Source organism: Malus domestica, chromosome 16 (genome assembly GCF_042453785.1).
Source record: "Malus domestica chromosome 16, GDT2T_hap1".
Classification (NCBI taxonomy): domain Eukaryota; kingdom Viridiplantae; phylum Streptophyta; class Magnoliopsida; order Rosales; family Rosaceae; genus Malus; species Malus domestica.
The window spans coordinates 9,871,390-9,889,491 of NC_091676.1; the positions used below are offsets into that span (position 1 = coordinate 9,871,390).

Here is an 18,102-nt window from a genome sequence, read left to right on the forward strand (position 1 = left end):
CGGTGAAAGTGCGATTTCAAATTTTTATTCTTCATCTTGGATTTTTTTCGCCCAAAACAAACAAACAATTTCAAACATGACACGTTACACAACCTGAGTTGTGTAACTCGCACGACCAATGTTTACACGGTTGAAATGATATTAACTTGTTAGTTAACACGACGATAATACTGATTAAATCATTAAAAAAATTGGCTTATATGAAAAGCATATTGCACATGTTTTCTGAAAGCCAAGCGTATGTCAGGAAAATTGGTGGTGATGCTTCTTTTACAAGCAGGCATAAAAGCCTTTTAATACAAAAGCTCATATGCAGCTGGTACATCATGCACCGGGTGACCTTTCCGGTTTCTTTCCATTATCTTTCCCGCAAGGGAGACTTGTTTCCCCACCACAAAGATGAACGCCTTTCCGATTCCTCCAGCACCTCGGGCAGTTCTTCCAACACGTCGTACATACTCACTTGGATCGCGGGGGAAGTCAAAGAGGATAACATGATCCACGCCAGAAAAGTCGATTCCACGCGATGCTCTGTCAAATATTTCATAAACGTCAACTTGCTGTATGCTATATGACTCGTTTTTACGGAACCAATAATGATCCGGTCTATACTTATTATGCAAGCAAAGTTCAGTACAGGAAATGATACAGAAGGCAACGGAAATTGCTACCTATCAGTGCAAACCAAAAACTGTGAGACTTCCTTTGAATGAGAATTGGTGAACTCCTCCATATTTGCGAGTCTTGATCCTTGGGCCAAGGCAGAGTGGAATGGTAGAACCCGAACGCGAGTTCCACTTCTGTCAAAACGTGTTAATATATTCTCAACTTTTCTGCACGTTTCAATCTGCAAACAGGCAAGGAAAAGCTAACTTGAGTAATACTTTCTTTAAGTGACCTGAGAAGAAATTTAGTTCCATATACATAGAATCAGAAAGGCTTGTAAATACACACAATCCCAGGTACATGGCAAGCCACTCAAAAGGGAAAATGTTTCACGTTACCTTGTTGCAGAAAATTATCGATTTGGGAACTGGACTTCCCTCCACAAGCTGTAGAAGAGCAGATTTCTTATTTGAGAATGCCTTCTCTGGAGATCTTTCACCTCCATCATCTCCACTGCAATCTACAAGCACCTGGACATGAATCATGATTATCAAAATCCGTCATTTTGGAGTTACGTACAGCTCTTCAGTTCTAATAAAATGAAATTTGATCGGAAGCTAGGAGAAAATTTGAACAAAAGTAAAACTAATAATGCATCAACAATAAGAACACCCTTTTTCTCCAACAATTGAAGGTGATAATTTGTTCTTGACATGTTATGAAACTGCGTAAACCATAAAATAAGAACCTTCATACTCACCTCATTACCAGGACTAAATTCGAAAACCATTGTATACGCAACAGGATAACTATACTAACCTCTTCAAGGCCAGAGCTTATACGGTGCATTCCAGGTGCCATGACTACTTTACAATCAGGAAAGGATTCAACCAATTTGTTGTAAATTCCAAGGGGTAACGTTGCAGTCACAAAAAGATATTGTGTGGTAACAGGTGCAGAATTGATCAAACTTTCCAGTGCTGCTTCAAAATCCTCATCATTAAAGAGTATATCTACCTCATCTAGTACAGCGCTGCAGCATAGAGGTTCTAATATATTATCACCAAGCATCACCAAGAACTCCTAATCTATTATGTAAACTTCATCTAGATTAATTCTGGATAACTGAGTGAATTTACTCATCAAGGTGAAGGAATCATATCAGGGTATAACAATATGCACCAATGAAATTCAAATTACAAAGGAGCTTTAGTTTTATCAACCCAGAGATATACTTAAATAGAAAAGTTAAACGAAGTTGAAGGAATACTGGGTTACCATCTTAGATTTGATAGGTGCACGAAGCCCTCTTTAATCAGATACATAAACCGACCAGGTGTTGCTATTAGGATATCCACACCTTGTTCTAAACTTTCCATCTGAGTTTTCTGCCGATGACCACCAGTTACAACCATAGACCTAACTGGAACCCCAAATTTTGACATTGAACGGCAAACACCCAAAACCTGCATGAGTTACACTTGCATTGTCACAGGCTGATATACCATAAAGTGGGAGAAATAAGACTAAATATCCATTATATTCTTTTATATGTACAATCTGCGTAAAGCGGGAGCCTTGTGCACTGGGTACGACCTTTTTAGTTGTTTCCTCCGTTCTCTCTCTTTTTTTTTTTTTTCTTTTTTTTTTTTTTTAAATTCTGGTTGAGCTTGTGCTGTACTGTTCTGCACTGCAGGCAGTTATTTTAAGTTACAAAATTCTAATCTACAAACACATGCATATGCATGTAGGCAAATCTCAGAGAACCAGGCCACACAAAGAGCTGGCAATAAACTAATATGCTCAGAAAACTGTTGTTCAACCAACGTGAGCAAAGATCAAGACGACAACAAATATTAAAACCAACAGCAACTGACCTGAGAAGCTAACTCAGCAGTTGGTACCAGTATAACAACTCGAGGACTCAGTGATGAGGATTTGCTCAGCCCTCGAAGTTCTTCTTCCCTTAAACGCTGAATTACTGGAGCAAGATAAGCTAATGTCTTGCCAGATCCACTTTGGTCTGCTATAATAGACGTTTTCCCCTCAACAACAGGAGCAAATGCCATGGCCTGCAGTTATACAAGATGTGTAACACAAGTTTAAACTGTACTTGAAAAATTGTAAGTAGGTCTTCATCAAATATGAGTTACCAATACGAAACTTTTTCAAGGTATATCCATGTACAGGTTGACTAAGCATAAAATTTTCCAGGAGGATGGAACTTGCTCACTTTTGCAAATGAAGCAATATCAGTATTGGGAATAGGAAAGAGACAGCCCTTCGAAATAAGACGACAACAGCCTAACTACACAAACATAACTAAACATGATAGGAAGGAAGTGGTGATGAAATAGAATCAAACAGCGACATATGAAAGCTGCAACAAATTAAACATGTTTCTAACAGCGTGGAATGAAATCCATAAGGTGGAAAATTATATATAATACTTCAGAGGATATTATATATGAGACATTTCTTGAAGTGGATACATTTCAAACAAACAACCAAATCAAATTATTCACATAATGCAAACTAAATATGGGAGCAATGTTGATGTACCTGAATATGCGATGGGCGCTGGAAAAGCTGCCTCTTCAGACATTCAATCATATATTCACTGCAACCCACATCCCTAAAGGATTTTCGACTGAAAAAGTCATTGTCAGTGGAAAATTTCCTTCGCTGATTTAGGTCGGGCAACTCAGCCAAGTCATACATGGACCCTCCTCCATTGCCCCATCCTTTTGAGTGAGCAGAAGAACCTCTTGGAGCTGAATCCTTTTGTCTGGCTATGTTGGTGTCAGACCTATAAGGCTTATGTTGTTTGTTTTGATTGTCAGAGATTGGCTCAAAACCATTTTCCGTCCTTTTCACAGGAGAATGGTCCATGTTGTTTGCTGTCCCCTTCCTCCGCCTCATGTCCCTAAATTCTTTCGAGTGGGAATCACTTGAGCGTCTTCCACCAAGACCGCGGGCATCTGCTCTGTTCTTTTTCCCATCAAATTCAAGTCTTGAAGGCGAATTGACAAATGGTGGTGCATCTTGCACATTTACTTCATCATCACTTTCATCTATTTCTTGCTTAATCCGAGAAGGTTTCTCAGCTATAGATTTCACTCTATGTACTTTCAATCTCCCGAAACTTTGAGCAACTCTCCTACTAGTAGGTGCCGGTTGACGGTCATTGCCTGTAAATGGTGGCACATGCTCAATTCCCACCCAAACTGGATAAACATAACATATGTGCAGTTTGAAGCAGACAAATTATGTATGCCATATCTACAGGTCTAATCAGACTCAAGTTTTATAATTTCGGAAAAACCAACCAAGTATGTGAGATTTGCAGCAAAACCCAAATTGAAATTGAGAGGGAGAGAGAGAGAGAGAGAGAGAAGACCTCGATGGGTGGTAGTGTTTCTGGTGGTGGGAGTGGGAGGGGCAGTGTTGTCTTGTCCAAGGACGATGAAATCGTCCATGAGGTCATAAGAAGCTTCTGCTGCAGCTGCAGGGTTATCGGTGGGTCTCTGACTGAAACTGCAACTAATCCCCCATTTTCTCGTCTGATGAAGATAGAGACACTTGCAGCTGTGGGTTCCCGCCATCCATGATTCTGGTTCAAGGCGTTTTGGCCGCAGGAGGTGGTGGTGGTGGTGGTTGACTGCCGCCGGAGCAGGAACTTTGGCCAGCATTTCTACTGCTTCTGGTTCGAAATTCACAAGTATTTTTGTGTGAAATTGTGATACAAAGTGAGAGTGCAAGTCGTTGGAGTTGGAGTTGGAGTTGGATGGTGGAGGTGACAAGTATCAACGGTTATCTCTTAGCTGCTGCTCCGCTCCTGCTCCCCTTATCAGCACTCGAGTATCGTCTCTACTGGCTACCGATAGAAGCCGCGCCGTTTTTAACGCAAAGGCACTGCCACTACGTTACTGTGTCCGGCCCACATTAACCTTATTTTGGGCCTTGTTTCTTTCTTCCTTTTCTTGGTGTAACTTTAAGGCCTTTCGTAATTGTTTAGGGGTGTGATATCCACACACCCCTTTTTACTTCTTAAACACCCTTTTAATTTTCGGCCGTCGGATCGGATGAATTGAAGAAGATCAAAGGACAAAAATCAACAAGGGGTGTGTGAGAAGTAAAAAGTGGTGTGTGGATAGCACACCCCATTGTTTAAATGAGGATACAAGAATCAGACATCGTGAGTTTTGTATATTAATGTGAAACCCGTCAATTTTTCTTTTCTTTATTTAATGATTAGCTATCTATTTTTTCTCTTGTCGTTTATTTTTTAGTATCATACTCATGAGTTTAATATATTGAACTCAAATTAAGAATACCCTTCATAACACTAAAACCTTCCGACCAATTGTGGAAATTTAATTCTATATTATTGATGTCACACTCAATTTTTCGGCGGTAGGAAGTGTTACACGGGGATCATGCTCTCCACAAATAGTTTCATTCTCCTTATGATTCGATCGACGAAACTCTCTTGACCACCCATGCTCTCCTACTTCCCTTTATCGTATAAACTTGCTCATCAAATCAATCTCAACCGTTGAGAAATGTTTGATGATACATATGATCAGATAAATCCTTCTGTGACCTTCATCAACTCTTCCTATTTATAGCATTTTGGAAGTATATATGTTCATACACAAAACATAAAAGCAGGCCATCCTACGACCATAGCATTCTCAAAGATCAGATTGCTCAAGACAAAATGTTCAAAGTTTTAATAAAATGGATCGACAGAACAGCATAAGATCAGGTGCGAGCAATGATGACGGATTGAAACATTCAAATGAAATGGGAAGAGGGGAAGAAGGGGTATTTGAATTTACATGTCCTGCATTGCCAACACCACCTGGCATCTGTAACAAGCCTTAGGACCCTACCATCTACCAAATCTTTCCAACCTCCGCCGTCGTAACTCTTCCAAAGTAAGGTCACCGGAATAATGTGGTGATCGAGGTGAAATGCCACTGCCATTGCCATAGCCATCCCCTCTCCTATTTGTCGAACACATTTCACATACATCTAGCCAAGCAGAATTCTCATACGTACAAGCATGGCACCTCCAGAAACCAGTTACAGACATTCCTCTCTGACCCCCACCAACACGTCCTCTACCAGATATTTGCCTCCGCGGAAACAAGCGCTGTAAAAACCTCACAGGCCATTTCAGCACACCAAAAACACCTCTGAAGATAGCAGTAAGTGGGTCTGAACCATTATATGAACCCCTCAGCCGGATATAGACAAGACCGGCAAGTATTCCACCCAAATGGCCAATAAAAGAGACACCAGGTACCAGCATTTGGGCAAGAGCTAATTCTGCCCACGCAGCATAATGAGACGGTATTGGAATTCCATACACATAACTGTTCTCAGTCTGTGAATTGAGCACAACCTTCATGGCAAAGAGAACCCCAGAAAACCCAATAGAGTATTCATAGTAGTAAGACTGGTCATAGTCGAAGAACATGAGTAGAGACTTGGAAATCAGCAGTGACATTCCTTGGGACATACCCAACAGGACAGCAACCATGGATGCAAATTCAGCACTATCCATTGAAGATTCTAACTGAATCCCCTTCCATAACAGGGAGAGCATGTTGTAAACCAAGTGAGACTCTCCGGCGTGGTAGAACGGCGACAAGAAGAACCGCTTCAAGTCCCCATACTGTTCAAACCAATTGCAAAAACAGCTTGTCCACATCAATGTATAATTCACATATAGAATCAAAACTATAAAATTTGCAAAAAAATAAAGAAACAACTTACCCACACTAATTTACAATGATCCCATTAAACCCAATTGACATATGAAATCAAAACAACAAAAAGGTTGTAGCTTTCTAGAAATTCTAACAGAAAATAATATTTCAAGTTCTATCATATACATGGACAGGACCGAAATTAGCACATTACAAACAATTTGGGGTTTTTCATAACTTAGAAATGTGAAAAATAAACTGAAAGAGTAACAAAACTTGGGTTATTATTCACATTGTTCATACAAAATAGTAGCAAAATCTAACAAAACATTACAATTCAAATTTTATTGCATACATGCAATTATAAGAAGAGCAAGAATTAAAATTTTACAACAATTTGGGCTTTTTGAGTAAGAAATGAGAAATTACCTTGAGGATGAGGTGAGGATTGAACCCGACTTCTTGAATTGATGGAAGAATATTGTCGAGAAAAGCTGGGCGCAAGTAGACGAGAGCGTTGGCGGCGATGAGTCCGGCGGTGACGCGCGGTTTCCGTTCGAGCCTGTAATACTCGCTGACGGCGTGAAGTGCCAGCAGCGGCAACATTCCGTTCGATCGCGGCCTTCGATTTCCAATCACCATTCTTGAGCTTCGGGCTGCGTTGAATTGGTTGATCTTCGAGTGCAACGGCCTCCTCTCTCGAATCGATTTGGCTTCTTGGTTCGTACGAAAAGCACCTTCCAGAGAGTCCAAGACGCTTCGGCTTGGCGGTTACAATTTTTTTCTTTTCCGCGATTTATTTTGTAGGACTCTAATCACGTGACTTGCGCGTGCATGAGAGGCTTCCTTAAGTTTCGTGTTATGTTAAGAAATGGGCCGACCCGTAAGATAGCCCATTACCTCGTGACGCAAGCCCCGCGGCCGGCAGTGCCAGTCCGGCCTGCTATAAATTAATAGGAAAATTTGACCTCCATTAATTTTTTTTTTGAACACATGATATTACCAAGATTAAGGGGTAAAATAGTGGATTAAGTTTCACATTGAGATAGTAATAATGTGGTTCAAGTTAGACTTTGCAAAAATCGAACTTAAAACCTTTCACTTACAAATGAAGCGAAATATTATAGTACTAATTGACTATTAATTTCATTTTTAGTTGTGAAATTTTTTAAAAGTGTCTTAATATGACCTTCATCTGATCTATCTCCTCGACTTTCAGTTTGATCATCAGCTTTCTTATTAATACCTCGAGGAGGAGTTAATCCTCAAAGTATCGTGTTATTGATTTACGGTATTTTATCTTTTTTATCAGCATCGTTTGTATTATCAATCATTTTGTCGATATTATCTTTGCAAAAAATTTAATTAAAAACATGAGTGTTTAGTCAATTAACCGTAGTAAATAGATAGACATTTTATAATAATTTTATTGCATTCGATCATATATTTTTATACAATTCAATAATTAAATAGTTTATTATATGAACGGTTCTAATTATTTAATACAATTCCACAAACATCTTGAAGAAGAACTCCTTTATCTATTGAATAGCCAAGTTAATTTCTAGGTAGGGATAGCGACGGGAGTACATGATTATGTTATTCATTATGTTTACATCAACAAAAGAATATTTAGGTCGTCACGAAAAAGTACAAGAAAAAACCAATTTATCCCCAACTCCATCTTCTTCTTCTTTCTTCTGAATCAAGCATTTCTGAAAGTAAGTGATAAGAGCCACAGAGGATTGGAGCCGCTGAAACTGCAAAGAAGCTAGCTTGGATTTGATTTTCTGCCCAGAATCCAGAAGGCCAACAATCCATTTACCTGCTATTTCTGCAAGTCTTCTCCCCCATTGAATTATTTTTTAATTTTTTTTTTTTTACATATTTCTCAATTTTAATGAATGAATTTTGTATTTCTGCGTAGTTATCTGAACCCCAATTCAAAATTGCAGGATATTCATCAGAAGGGTTTGACTTTCAATTTGGTATTTGATTCCTGTAGCGGAGTTGCCGATGCCCATTTCAGGTTGATAACCAAAAGGAGCCATTTTTTTCTTCTGGATATATTGGAAATATGTAAGAAATTGTTTTTCTCAGTTCTCAACTAGATATCAATTTTTCTCAGCAAGAATGCCATGCTTAAGATTTTTAAAAATGGTGTAATGTTTCTCTCAGTTCCCTACATAAAATTATTTTTGCTGTTGTTTTTTATTTTTTTAGTTTATATTTGGTAAATACAATTGTTGCTTTTTCAAAGAACTGGCCTTTATCTTGTCTATAGTTCTATATGCATGTAGTTTTTCCATTTTTTCGGTTTTCCAGTATTCGGTCTCAAGGATTTGGTTGGTTTATCTTTTGGAATATAGGGAGTCTCTGCACCAGTGTATTATTCCTGGATTGTCTGATGATTTGGCGTTGAGATGCTTGGCAAAGGTGTCTCATGGGTACCATGGATTGCTTGAAACTGTCTCAAAGACGTGGAGAGATTTATTACGCAGCTCGGACTATGCCAATTATAAAGCTAGAGAAGGATGGTGCGGCGACTGGCTGTTTGTTCTTACAGAAGGATCTAACAATGAGTGGGTTGCTTATGATCCTGAAGCTGATAGGTGGCATCCTTTGCCAAAGATTCCCACCGCTCATGGTGACTGGAAACACTTTGGATTTTCAAGTATTGGTGTCTGCAACCGATTTTTCGTTATTGGAGGGTCCTATGCGCAGAATGACCCACCGGTTCCCCACCAAAAGTCTTTGGTAACAAATGAGGTGATGCAGTTTGATCCGTTTAAGAAACAATGGACCAGTGTGGCAAGCATGCTTACACCGCGTACTCATTTTGCATGTAGTGTTGTTTCTGGTAAAATTTACGTTGTTGGGGGCCGCAACTTATCTTGCACCAGAGGGCTTGCTCTTGCTGAGGTTTATGATCCTGTGGCTAATAAGTATGTTACTATATTTGGCAATAATGTCTGAGATCTGATGTTACTATCACTGCTTCTGTCATTTTTACATATGGAAAAGTTTTTCGTTTTTCATTTCTTGCTATATTACATTTCGCCGTTTCTTTTTTGAGCAAACTACTTCAGTCTTCCTTGAGGTTTGGTAAATTACTGACTTTTCTTATGTTTATCTTGATCCCCCCTCGTTAAAAGTGAGGCCCGACGGTATTAATAGCAGATAACCTAACGTGTATGCGTGGATGCGTGTTTGTGATAATATTATAGCCAACTGATTCAGTTGTATTTCTTTCTTCGGTTTTCTTTCCTAATCTGGTAATTCTTTAATCGAGTTATAACTGTTTGAAATTTTCAGATGGGAGGAGTTGCCACCAATGCTCAATCCTCAGATGGACTGCTTAGGCTTGTCATTCAAAGGCAGATTTCATGTTCTCAGTGATCAAGTAGGCCTGCCAGACCAAAATACCTCTGAGGTTTTTACTCCATCCGATGGAACATGGCGCACTGTGGAAGACATCTGGCCTTTTTCCAGGGCAATGCAATTTGCAGCTCAGGTGATCGGAGATAATCGAATATATACTGTTGTAGACTGGGGCGAGAGCTTGATTAAAACAAGGGATACTGAAAAGGGAGAGTGGTACACCATAGGCTCAGTTCCGTCAGTGATTTTTCATGATCACCCTCGGCTGCTGGAGGCTTTTGGGTACGGTTTTGCTGCCTTAAGGCACGAACTATATGTTCTGGGAGGGAAGGCTCTCAGGTGGGAACAATCTGGTGCCGGGAGGTTTGACATTGTGAAGTTGGGTTTGGTTAGGGTTTGCAATCCATCGGCTAAGCCATTAAAATGGAGGGAAACTAGACCGATGATTGGGTCAGCTCGTGGCACCGTTATAGGGTGCGCATCCATGGAAGAAGAATCTTCATTTTTAACACGGTGAAGTTGTATCCCGACGATAAAATGGAGCGATTTCAGCTGACTGACTGACTGACTGATCGACAAGAAAAGCCTTGCCGGAAGAATGTTTTCAAATTTGTCAAAGGAACATGCTTTGGCTTTGATTCTGTATTGAGTTATACACTCAAAACTCTATTGAGTTACAGACCGAGTGCACTACTATTGTGTTTTGAAACTTTATAATTTAATTAAAATCAGAATTCTTTTTTCTAAATGATTACAACTCAGAACAACATGATTACTGTTATAAGTTGAAAACTTGAAAAAATGTATCCATTTTCAACGGAAAACTTACAAAACCTCTTTAACTTTGGACTTTATTCTACTTTGTCCCCCGCATTTTCAAATTGGTTTTGAGTTCTTTGAACTTTCAATTCGTGTCAATGTTCTCAATTATCAATTTCGTCGCAATTTTTCCTCAATTTCATCACCTGCAATGCAGCATAACCGAGTTTTAGGCGTATCACCATCAAAATACTACATTCGCAACAAAATTAACTCTCAATTTGAAATTATTTGGAGAAGAATTGGAACTTACACATCGCACCATGTTCCGAGGCTTATATAGTACAAAATGGATGAAAATAACTGACATAATTAACAGAACTGTGAATGAGAAAGACATTAGTCCGAATTGAAAGTGTAAGATCTGATTATTTTTAATTTTTTGAACAAGCGATTTTATCTACATTAAGGGAGGGGATGCACTTAACATTACAATGTACTAGCAAAAATGTGGTTCAAATTCATTTTTAACAAGAATTGAATATAACACTTCTTACTTACCAATAAAGAAGAATATTAGTAGACTGTTGCCAGAACATTTAATTATTGGAAACTAAATCAGAACATGTCAAAAGGAAAAACAGAGTTGAAAATTGAAAGCCCAGTGAATCAAACGTCATCAACGCGCGGCAATCACTGCCCTTAAATACAAGATCTCACAAGAAACCCAGGAACCAGCGACCCTTTCTTCTTAATGCAATTACTTGCAAGATGGGTAAAGGAATATGGATTCACTGGGCGATCATGGCGCTTCACGTCGTCGCCATTCTCTTATTCACCAGAGGCTTTCTTCTCACCCGGACGGAGCTTCCCTTTTACAGCAACTGCTCCGACGCTTCCCAATCGCCTTGCTCATACTCCGTTCCAGAAACCCTGAACCGAAATGACACCGTTGAGCCGAATCAGCAGCGTTGCTGGAGCAAGCCTGCTGTTGGGCGGCTTGTAATCATCGTTTTCGACGCTCTCAGGTAAACCCCGTTTCAAATTTATCAAATTTATCGAAGAAAGTTATGTGGGCAATCTCAGTTTTGTTAATCTCTTTGTTTTTCTCAGGTTTGATTTTGTAGCTCCGAGTACTTTCTTTCAAGGTTAGCATTCTCAATTCTCACTCCACTAGTCATTGCCTGCAATACGATTGCGATTGTAAAGTCGAGTGCTTGATAAATGTTATGTTGCAGAATTGAAGCCATGGATGAACAAATTACAGCTTGTACAAGACCTTGCAGCTAGAAATGCATCGTCTGCTCGGATTTTCAAAGCCATTGCTGATCCGCCCACGACGAGTTTGCAGCGTTTGAAGGTTAGCTTTTTCTCTTGCTTGTTCTAAATTGTAATGTTAGCTTCAAGATGGTTGCTTTGCACAATGCCTCGTGCACCACTTTAAGCTTATCCTTTCATGGATTATGATTTACTGTTCCATGCTTTTAGTTTGCGTTTCTAGTGTAGAGCAATGCATGCTTTGATATTTCGAATTTGGTGAATTAGAGCCTGTTTGCAGGCCTTATGCCAAGGATGCATGTTAACTTTATCAATTGCTTCCCTTGCAATGTTTTGTAGGGCTTGACAACTGGTGGATTGCCGACTTTTATTGATGTTGGGAACAGCTTTGGTGCTCCAGCTATAGTTGAAGATAACTTGATACATCAAGTTGCTCTCTCCCCCTCCCATGATTTTACTTGGCATAATTTCTTGTATTGGATAGTAATTCTTTTTTTTTCAAATTGTATAACTTCTTATTGTTGCCAATCTGAAACGTGGACCTACTTGCAGTTGGCTAAAAATGGAAAGCGAGTTGTGATGATGGGGGATGATACATGGACGCAGTTGTTTCCTCATCACTTTGAAAAATCTTTTCCTTACCCCTCTTTTAATGTTAGAGATCTTGATACGGTACGCCTTACAAAAAAATTCCAAGTTTTTTAACCTTCCTTGAATTCAGTCATATTGTTGAATATGATCATGGCTAGAAGTAATTTGTCTTTCTGTTCCAGGTGGACAGCGGATGCATTGACCACCTTCTTCCATTCTTGTACCAAGAAGATTGGGATGTTCTTATCGCACACTTTCTTGGAGTGGTACGGTTTGTTTGCTTACTTTTTGCAGTGATAAGTAGATTTGGATATTTTGTTTCCAATTGTATAGACCTGCTCTAAGGGTTTCATACGAGAAGCAGATTATGTTCTTCTAATGAAAGCTATGTATAATTTATTTATTTACATTTACCTCTCCCAGACCCTGCCTAAAGCGGGAGCCTTGTGCACTGGGTACGACCTTTTATTTTAAATTTTCTCATTGCTCAGGATCATGCTGGGCACATATTTGGGGTTGATTCTGTGCAAATGATAGAAAAGTTGGAGCAATACAACAACGTCTTGCTGGTAAGTCCTCAAACTCACATATGAAAATCGCTCTGAGCAAGTATGCTTCATTGGACGCTTTGCTTCCATGGATTCCTAATTTTTGTTTACTTGCTAGTTGGCTGTTACTTGGCTCCCTGTGATAAATTACCCAGTTTTTATGATATCTTTTATGTGTTTTTTCGCTTTTCTTCCATGATAAGCAATGAAAGTACAATTTTGAAGCCCAAACACGTGGGAATTTTTATCAAAATTATGATTCTCCCTCAACTTTCTGAATTTGGTTCCTTTTCGTTCCAACCTTTGGGTCATTTTTTCAAAATATTGAATAGTTTTAGCCTTTTAGGAACTTACATTTTGCTGCTTGGTGCCGTTGCTACGCCTTGTTCACCTAATAATGTGCTATAGGTCTAGCCTTTTTATCTATCCTTCCCTAATTTCCACAACAAACTGATCAGTTTGCTTTAGAAAGTAGTTGAAGCACTGGAGAGGCAGTCTGCGCCAGGGGGCTTACATGAAAATACTCTGCTACTTGTGATGGGCGATCATGGTCAGACTGTGAATGGAGATCATGGTGGAGGAAGTGCTGAAGAGGTACGTATTAAAACATGTTTTTCTTAATGCTTATTTATTTTTTATTTTGTTTTACTCGTGCTAATAATAAAACACAATGCAGGTTGAGACATCAATGTTTGCTGTGAGCTTTAAGAATCCTCCATCTCCCATACTATTAGAGTTTGATACTTCATCATGTGAACTAGACTTGGTACCGCCTCTCTCCCAAAGTACAATAGAAATCTTCTACCTACGAATGAGTTGCTCCCTTTGCTACTCTTCTCTTATATTTTATGGAGGCTCAAGATTGATTTTGTAGAAAATGAAAAAGAGAAACATTCAAAATGGTTGGACAATTAAATAATTTAAATTTTCAAAATCTAATATTGCCTTTTACTTAAAGGGATTGTTGATTGGGAGCAGCCTCTCCATAAATGGGGGTAAGGCTAGCCGACATTCACCTCTCCCAGACCCTGCCTAAAGCGGGAGCCTTGTGCACTGGGTACGACGACTTAAAGGGATTGTTGAAACTTGATTCGATTGGTCATAAAACTAATTTGTCTTTCAGACTCTCCATAGGTATGAGTCCTATTAGCCTTAAGAGAACTTTAAAGAAGAAAATCTCTTTGTTCAAATGGCATTTTTAATTAGGTTTTTATGAGTCATAAGTTAATTTTTTGTTCTGATTAAATTATTTATTGTTTGGCTTCAGGATGGGAGGAATATTTGTGCCAGTTCCTTCCAGCAGGTAATAATGGGTTAATGTATTTGTTCTTTTGTCTTACTTGCCAATCACCCATCCTTAGTCAAGTCACTCTCTGCAGCTTGACTTTGCAGTGACAATATCAGCGCTTCTTGGTATCCCCTTTCCTTTTGGAAGGTGTAGTGTAAGCATCCTGTCAATTTAAGTTTTGCCATTATGATTGTCATTACTTATTGATTTTATTGATCATTACATGACTAACTCGGCTTCTTATTTTTTTCCTACACTATATTATACCATGGGCAAGCCAATACTTTCGATGAAATATGAAATGAAACATTCAATGGCCATGAAGTCAACATTCGTTTATTTGAGCCAGTGCCTACTGCTTATATATGGACAACATTTTACCAGGTTGCTCATTTCCAGACCAAAAATAAATAAATAAATAAAAGACTGTAAGGCAATCTATTGGATGAAGCTGTCACTGTAGTTAACCTAATTGAGACTCTGTTAATACACAAAATGTCATACAAACTGGGTTGTTGTTTATATCTTTGTGAGAGGTCACATGATCCCGCGTTTGGATTATATGGGTTTGGTTTGCATTGTTTTCATGGTACTCAATTTGTGAGAGCATTGCACACTGTAAATCTATCCACTTTGTGTCCAGTTGACAATGTCTGGTGATCCTACACAAAGCGTAACTTGCTTGAAAACATGATTTCTAATATATGGCGTCTAATATTTGTTCCAGTTTCCATATCCTGGAACATATGTTGGCTTCCTTCATTTCTGAATTCTATGATGTAGAAATCACAATAATCAATGTCCAATGGATTGTTCACCTCTGTACCACTGTGTCATTACTTTAGCTTTTCGTTGTTGAAGGAATTATATCACTTTTATTTGTTTTATTTTCAGTATTGGGCAAGTTAATCCTCAGCTATATGCTTTAGGTGCTGGAACATGGAATTTTGAAGATAGTGTGGGCAATTCCCAAAGTCATTCAAAGTTGGAACAATGGATGCTGAATTATGCCAATATTCTCTGCACCAATTCTTGGCAGGTATTACTCTAGCATTTTATATTATGTCAATGTACTTCATCAATTCTTGGATGAAAAATTTAACCCTCGTGTATCATTTATCTGAAATAATTGTTGGATTCTTCGTGTTTAGGTAAAAAGATATATAGATATTTATTCAGCTTCAGCAGTTATTGGATTTTCCCACGAAGACTTGTTACACATAGCAGGCATGTATGCTAAAGCAGAGGAGAAATGGTCACATGCTACAAAGAAATTGCTTTCACGTGAAAAGGAAGGCCAGAATGAATTATTGCCTGCTCTTAAGAGGCAAATTGATTTGTATTCTGATTTCCTGGCAAGTGTTGCTGAACTTGCACGCTCCAAATGGACTGAGTTTAATTTAAAGATGATGGGTGCTGGACTTGGCATTATGTTGATGTCACTTCTTATGCATTTCATTGCAATTAAGAAAGTGAAAGAGCAATATGGTTTTTCTTTTACTTCATCTGGAGATTCTGGGATATCCTTCGGTTTAGTTTTTTCTTGTTTTATGGTGGTGATGCGTGCATGCAGCTTCCTCTCGAATAGTTTTATCTGTAAGTAATAATTACTGCTCATTTATATATTGATGCACATAATCCATGGTTAATGCTCACGTTGGCAAAGTAACTTTTTCTCTTTTTCTTTATTGTCAATCTTGAGATCAGTGGAAGAAGGAAAAGCGGCATGCTTTCTTTTGGCCACAACTGGACTGATTAAGATGCGATATTCAATCATGAAGAAGAAGATGATATTAGAAGTAAGTAGTTGTTTACCTCCGGTTTCTTTTACTGTGCCCCCACCCAAGACCCTAATTCTAATTAATCATTTTTTGCGGACATACTGTTACAAGTTTGTGATTTCATTTCTGATAGAACTAGATCAAATATTGTTACCTGTAATGATCATTTTTCACTGATGTAAGTGCAGGCATTTGTTTTCCTTCTTCTGATCACCATTTGCAGATTTACTATTGAAGTTGGAATGTCAAAGCAGGCTCCTAGTTCTGAAATTATTAATGCATATCCTTCGTGGATGCTCAGGATCACTGCAGGGTTTCCAGTTTGGAATATTCTCGCTGAAGTTTTACCAGTAGTTGCCCTGATTCTATTGGCAATCTTGCTGCGCAAGGCTATTACTGGAAGCTCTTCTGAGGGGATTTGGAAGTATATTGTCATAGGAACCAATATAAGTTATATACTAATAGCAGTGCATTGGGCTTCAGAAAGTAACATATTGAATCTGGATGAGGTGCTTAAAGGCATTGGAAGAAATAACCTTCCTCGACTGATATATGCCATTGGATTTGGACAATTGTTTTTACTGGCATTTAATCAGTTTTTCAATAAAGGGAAATCCTCAGATTGCAGCAAAGTCTTATTTATTAAAACAGTGGCCATGTTTTCTGCCTGGAGCTCAACAGTCATTCTTCTGTTGGGAAAGCAGGGGCCCTGGATTGCTTTAGCATTCCTTATTGGAGGTGTGTGTTTTAGTTATTTACAGTTTTGGTGCTTTATTTTTCTACTGAATGATATTGTTTTGGCCAATAAAATTCATCTTTTAGCCCTGCTTTGAATACATGGTCAGTCGTAGAAGTTGTTTCATTGGAGAAAAACCATGTTAGGTTTTATAAAATGATTTGTGCTTTTGTTCTCAAAGTTTTGGTACATGTAATAATCTGTTTTGACTTTTGCCAGGTTATTGCATAATGAGGCTGGATAACATAGAACTGGATGCCAAAGATGGAGGCAGTTGGAATACGTCGCTTGATCCTGTCCCTGTAACTCAATGGAGCCTTTTTGCTGTGTGCCTGTTTTTCTGCACTGGTCATTGGTTTGTTGCTTGTTTCCTACTTTGGGTGTTTTCTGATTTCTCTTGTCAGCACATTTTGTGTTAGTTTTCATAATCCTTTTGGTTTGGTCCCTACAAAAAGAGTTGAATTTTTCTATATTATATTTGCATTGTTTTCTTCATTTTTTGCCCTCTTTATGTTTCATAACCCAAAACAAACTTTCCTTCAGGTGTGCTTTTGACGGCCTCCGATACGGTGCTGCATTTATTGGGTGAGTCACGGGTATCCAATAAGTATCTTTTGAAAGCTAAAGAATTCAGTAGTGATTGTCTACCACTTTTGCCTTTGTTAGTGGTCAATGGTCATAGTGTGGGAGTTATATCCATTGCCCTGTGGATTAGATTATTAAAACCCTGTATTATTTTCAGGTTCGATGAGTTCGTCCTAGGTCCCCAAGCAATCCTCCTTACAATGGACACATTTGGTTTTTCTCTCATCCTTCCAATATTTGGACTTCCATTTCTTGTTGCACGCCTGGGTCAGACCGAGAAAGGGAAGAAATTCATGCTCACGCGACTATCTCTAGTAAGTTTATTGACTTGCATATAGATCATCTGTTTGCCACTGAAATGAGCTTTATCTTTACAAAAGGGATTCTTTTAGTAAGATCACGAGTGAGTCGATTATTGTTCATGTTTTAGGTGTATATGATTTATGGGGTCATCACGGCCACTTCGGTCACAGCCACTATAATATGCGTTACAATGCATAGGCGGCATCTAATGGTAAAAACGTCATTCTAACACGAATCTCTCTTCTTTTCATGATAATTTTTTCCCATGATATGCTCATAGCCACATGTTTACCTTGCAGGTATGGGGTTTATTTGCTCCTAAGTTTGTTTTCGATGTGGCTGGTCTTATCCTCACGGACATACTCGTTTGTGTGGCGTCACATTACTATTTCAGTCGCGTAGAAGATGATGATGATGCTCTACAAGACCCGTTCAGCGAAAAATAGAAACCATACATGTAATCAACTGAAAATTTTTGTCCACATTTATTGATTGATTATTGTAGCTATTCATTTGAGATACCAAA

The 18,102-nt window shown here is 38.7% G+C and overlaps 4 protein-coding genes across 5 annotated transcripts; 2 read left to right on the top strand and 2 right to left on the bottom strand.

Annotated features, from left to right (window-relative positions):
* Positions 1 to 174: 174 nt before the first annotated feature.
* On the bottom strand, positions 175 to 4,488 carry LOC103433118 (DEAD-box ATP-dependent RNA helicase 50). The gene is made up of 8 exons (XM_008371347.4): positions 4,007 to 4,488; positions 3,169 to 3,797; positions 2,484 to 2,678; positions 1,885 to 2,072; positions 1,426 to 1,639; positions 1,005 to 1,136; positions 672 to 847; positions 175 to 531 (listed from the first exon to the last, which is right to left on the bottom strand). The coding sequence occupies exons 1-8, from the start codon at positions 4,296 to 4,298 to the stop codon at positions 294 to 296; spliced, it is 2,064 nt and encodes a 687-aa protein (XP_008369569.1). The 5' UTR covers positions 4,299 to 4,488; the 3' UTR covers positions 175 to 293.
* Positions 4,489 to 5,315: 827 nt separating this feature from the next.
* Positions 5,316 to 7,105, bottom strand: LOC103433119 (rhomboid-like protein 14, mitochondrial). The gene is made up of 2 exons (XM_008371348.4): positions 6,756 to 7,105; positions 5,316 to 6,292 (listed from the first exon to the last, which is right to left on the bottom strand). Exons 1-2 carry the CDS (start codon positions 6,966 to 6,968, stop codon positions 5,501 to 5,503), a joined length of 1,005 nt encoding a protein of 334 aa, XP_008369570.1. The 5' UTR covers positions 6,969 to 7,105; the 3' UTR covers positions 5,316 to 5,500.
* A 749-nt stretch (positions 7,106 to 7,854) lies between these two features.
* On the top strand, positions 7,855 to 10,455 carry LOC103433120 (F-box/kelch-repeat protein At1g16250). The gene is made up of 4 exons (XM_017331594.3): positions 7,855 to 8,162; positions 8,282 to 8,405; positions 8,696 to 9,271; positions 9,642 to 10,455. Coding segments are annotated over exons 2-4 (1,161 nt in total). The 5' UTR covers positions 7,855 to 8,162; positions 8,282 to 8,403; the 3' UTR covers positions 10,225 to 10,455.
* Positions 10,456 to 11,119: 664 nt separating this feature from the next.
* LOC103433121 (uncharacterized) lies at positions 11,120 to 18,102 on the top strand. 2 transcript variants are annotated; one of them, XM_070815495.1, is made up of 21 exons: positions 11,120 to 11,494; positions 11,580 to 11,614; positions 11,705 to 11,826; positions 12,084 to 12,173; positions 12,297 to 12,416; positions 12,518 to 12,601; positions 12,827 to 12,904; positions 13,352 to 13,477; positions 13,560 to 13,649; positions 14,151 to 14,186; positions 14,263 to 14,325; positions 14,449 to 14,555; positions 15,066 to 15,210; positions 15,323 to 15,767; positions 15,879 to 15,970; positions 16,141 to 16,690; positions 16,908 to 17,043; positions 17,232 to 17,273; positions 17,431 to 17,587; positions 17,704 to 17,787; positions 17,876 to 18,102. In XM_070815495.1, the coding sequence occupies exons 1-21, from the start codon at positions 11,238 to 11,240 to the stop codon at positions 18,020 to 18,022; spliced, it is 3,006 nt and encodes a 1,001-aa protein (XP_070671596.1). In that variant the 5' UTR covers positions 11,120 to 11,237; the 3' UTR covers positions 18,023 to 18,102. The 2 variants fall into 2 exon arrangements, with proteins under 2 accessions (XP_070671596.1, XP_008369572.1); XM_008371350.4 differs by lacking the exon at positions 14,449 to 14,555 and having other exon boundaries at positions 11,121 to 11,494; positions 14,263 to 14,318.

What these genes read in the sequence shown, in the direction of transcription:
- LOC103433121 (XM_070815495.1), top strand. Translation starts at nt 11,238, where the DNA reads ATGGGTAAAGGAATATGGATTCACTGGGCGATCATGGCGCTTCACGTC. An exon ending in AATACAACAACGTCTTGCTG is followed by an intron (nt 12,905 to 13,351) that starts GTAAGTCCTCAA and finishes AGTTTGCTTTAG; the next exon opens with AAAGTAGTTGAAGCACTGGA. An exon ending in TTCCTTTTGGAAGGTGTAGT is followed by an intron (nt 14,326 to 14,448) that starts GTAAGCATCCTG and finishes ACCATGGGCAAG; the next exon opens with CCAATACTTTCGATGAAATA.
- LOC103433118 (XM_008371347.4), bottom strand. Translation starts at nt 4,298, where the DNA reads ATGCTGGCCAAAGTTCCTGCTCCGGCGGCAGTCAACCACCACCACCAC. An exon ending in AGCGCCCATCGCATATTCAG is followed by an intron (nt 2,679 to 3,168) that starts GTACATCAACAT and finishes GTATAACTGCAG; the next exon opens with GCCATGGCATTTGCTCCTGT. An exon ending in CACCTATCAAATCTAAGATG is followed by an intron (nt 1,640 to 1,884) that starts GTAACCCAGTAT and finishes TCTATGCTGCAG; the next exon opens with CGCTGTACTAGATGAGGTAG.
- LOC103433119 (XM_008371348.4), bottom strand. Translation starts at nt 6,968, where the DNA reads ATGGTGATTGGAAATCGAAGGCCGCGATCGAACGGAATGTTGCCGCTG. An exon ending in ATCCTCACCTCATCCTCAAG is followed by an intron (nt 6,293 to 6,755) that starts GTAATTTCTCAT and finishes TGGTTTGAACAG; the next exon opens with TATGGGGACTTGAAGCGGTT.
- LOC103433120 (XM_017331594.3), top strand. An exon ending in TATGATCCTGTGGCTAATAA is followed by an intron (nt 9,272 to 9,641) that starts GTATGTTACTAT and finishes TGAAATTTTCAG; the next exon opens with ATGGGAGGAGTTGCCACCAA.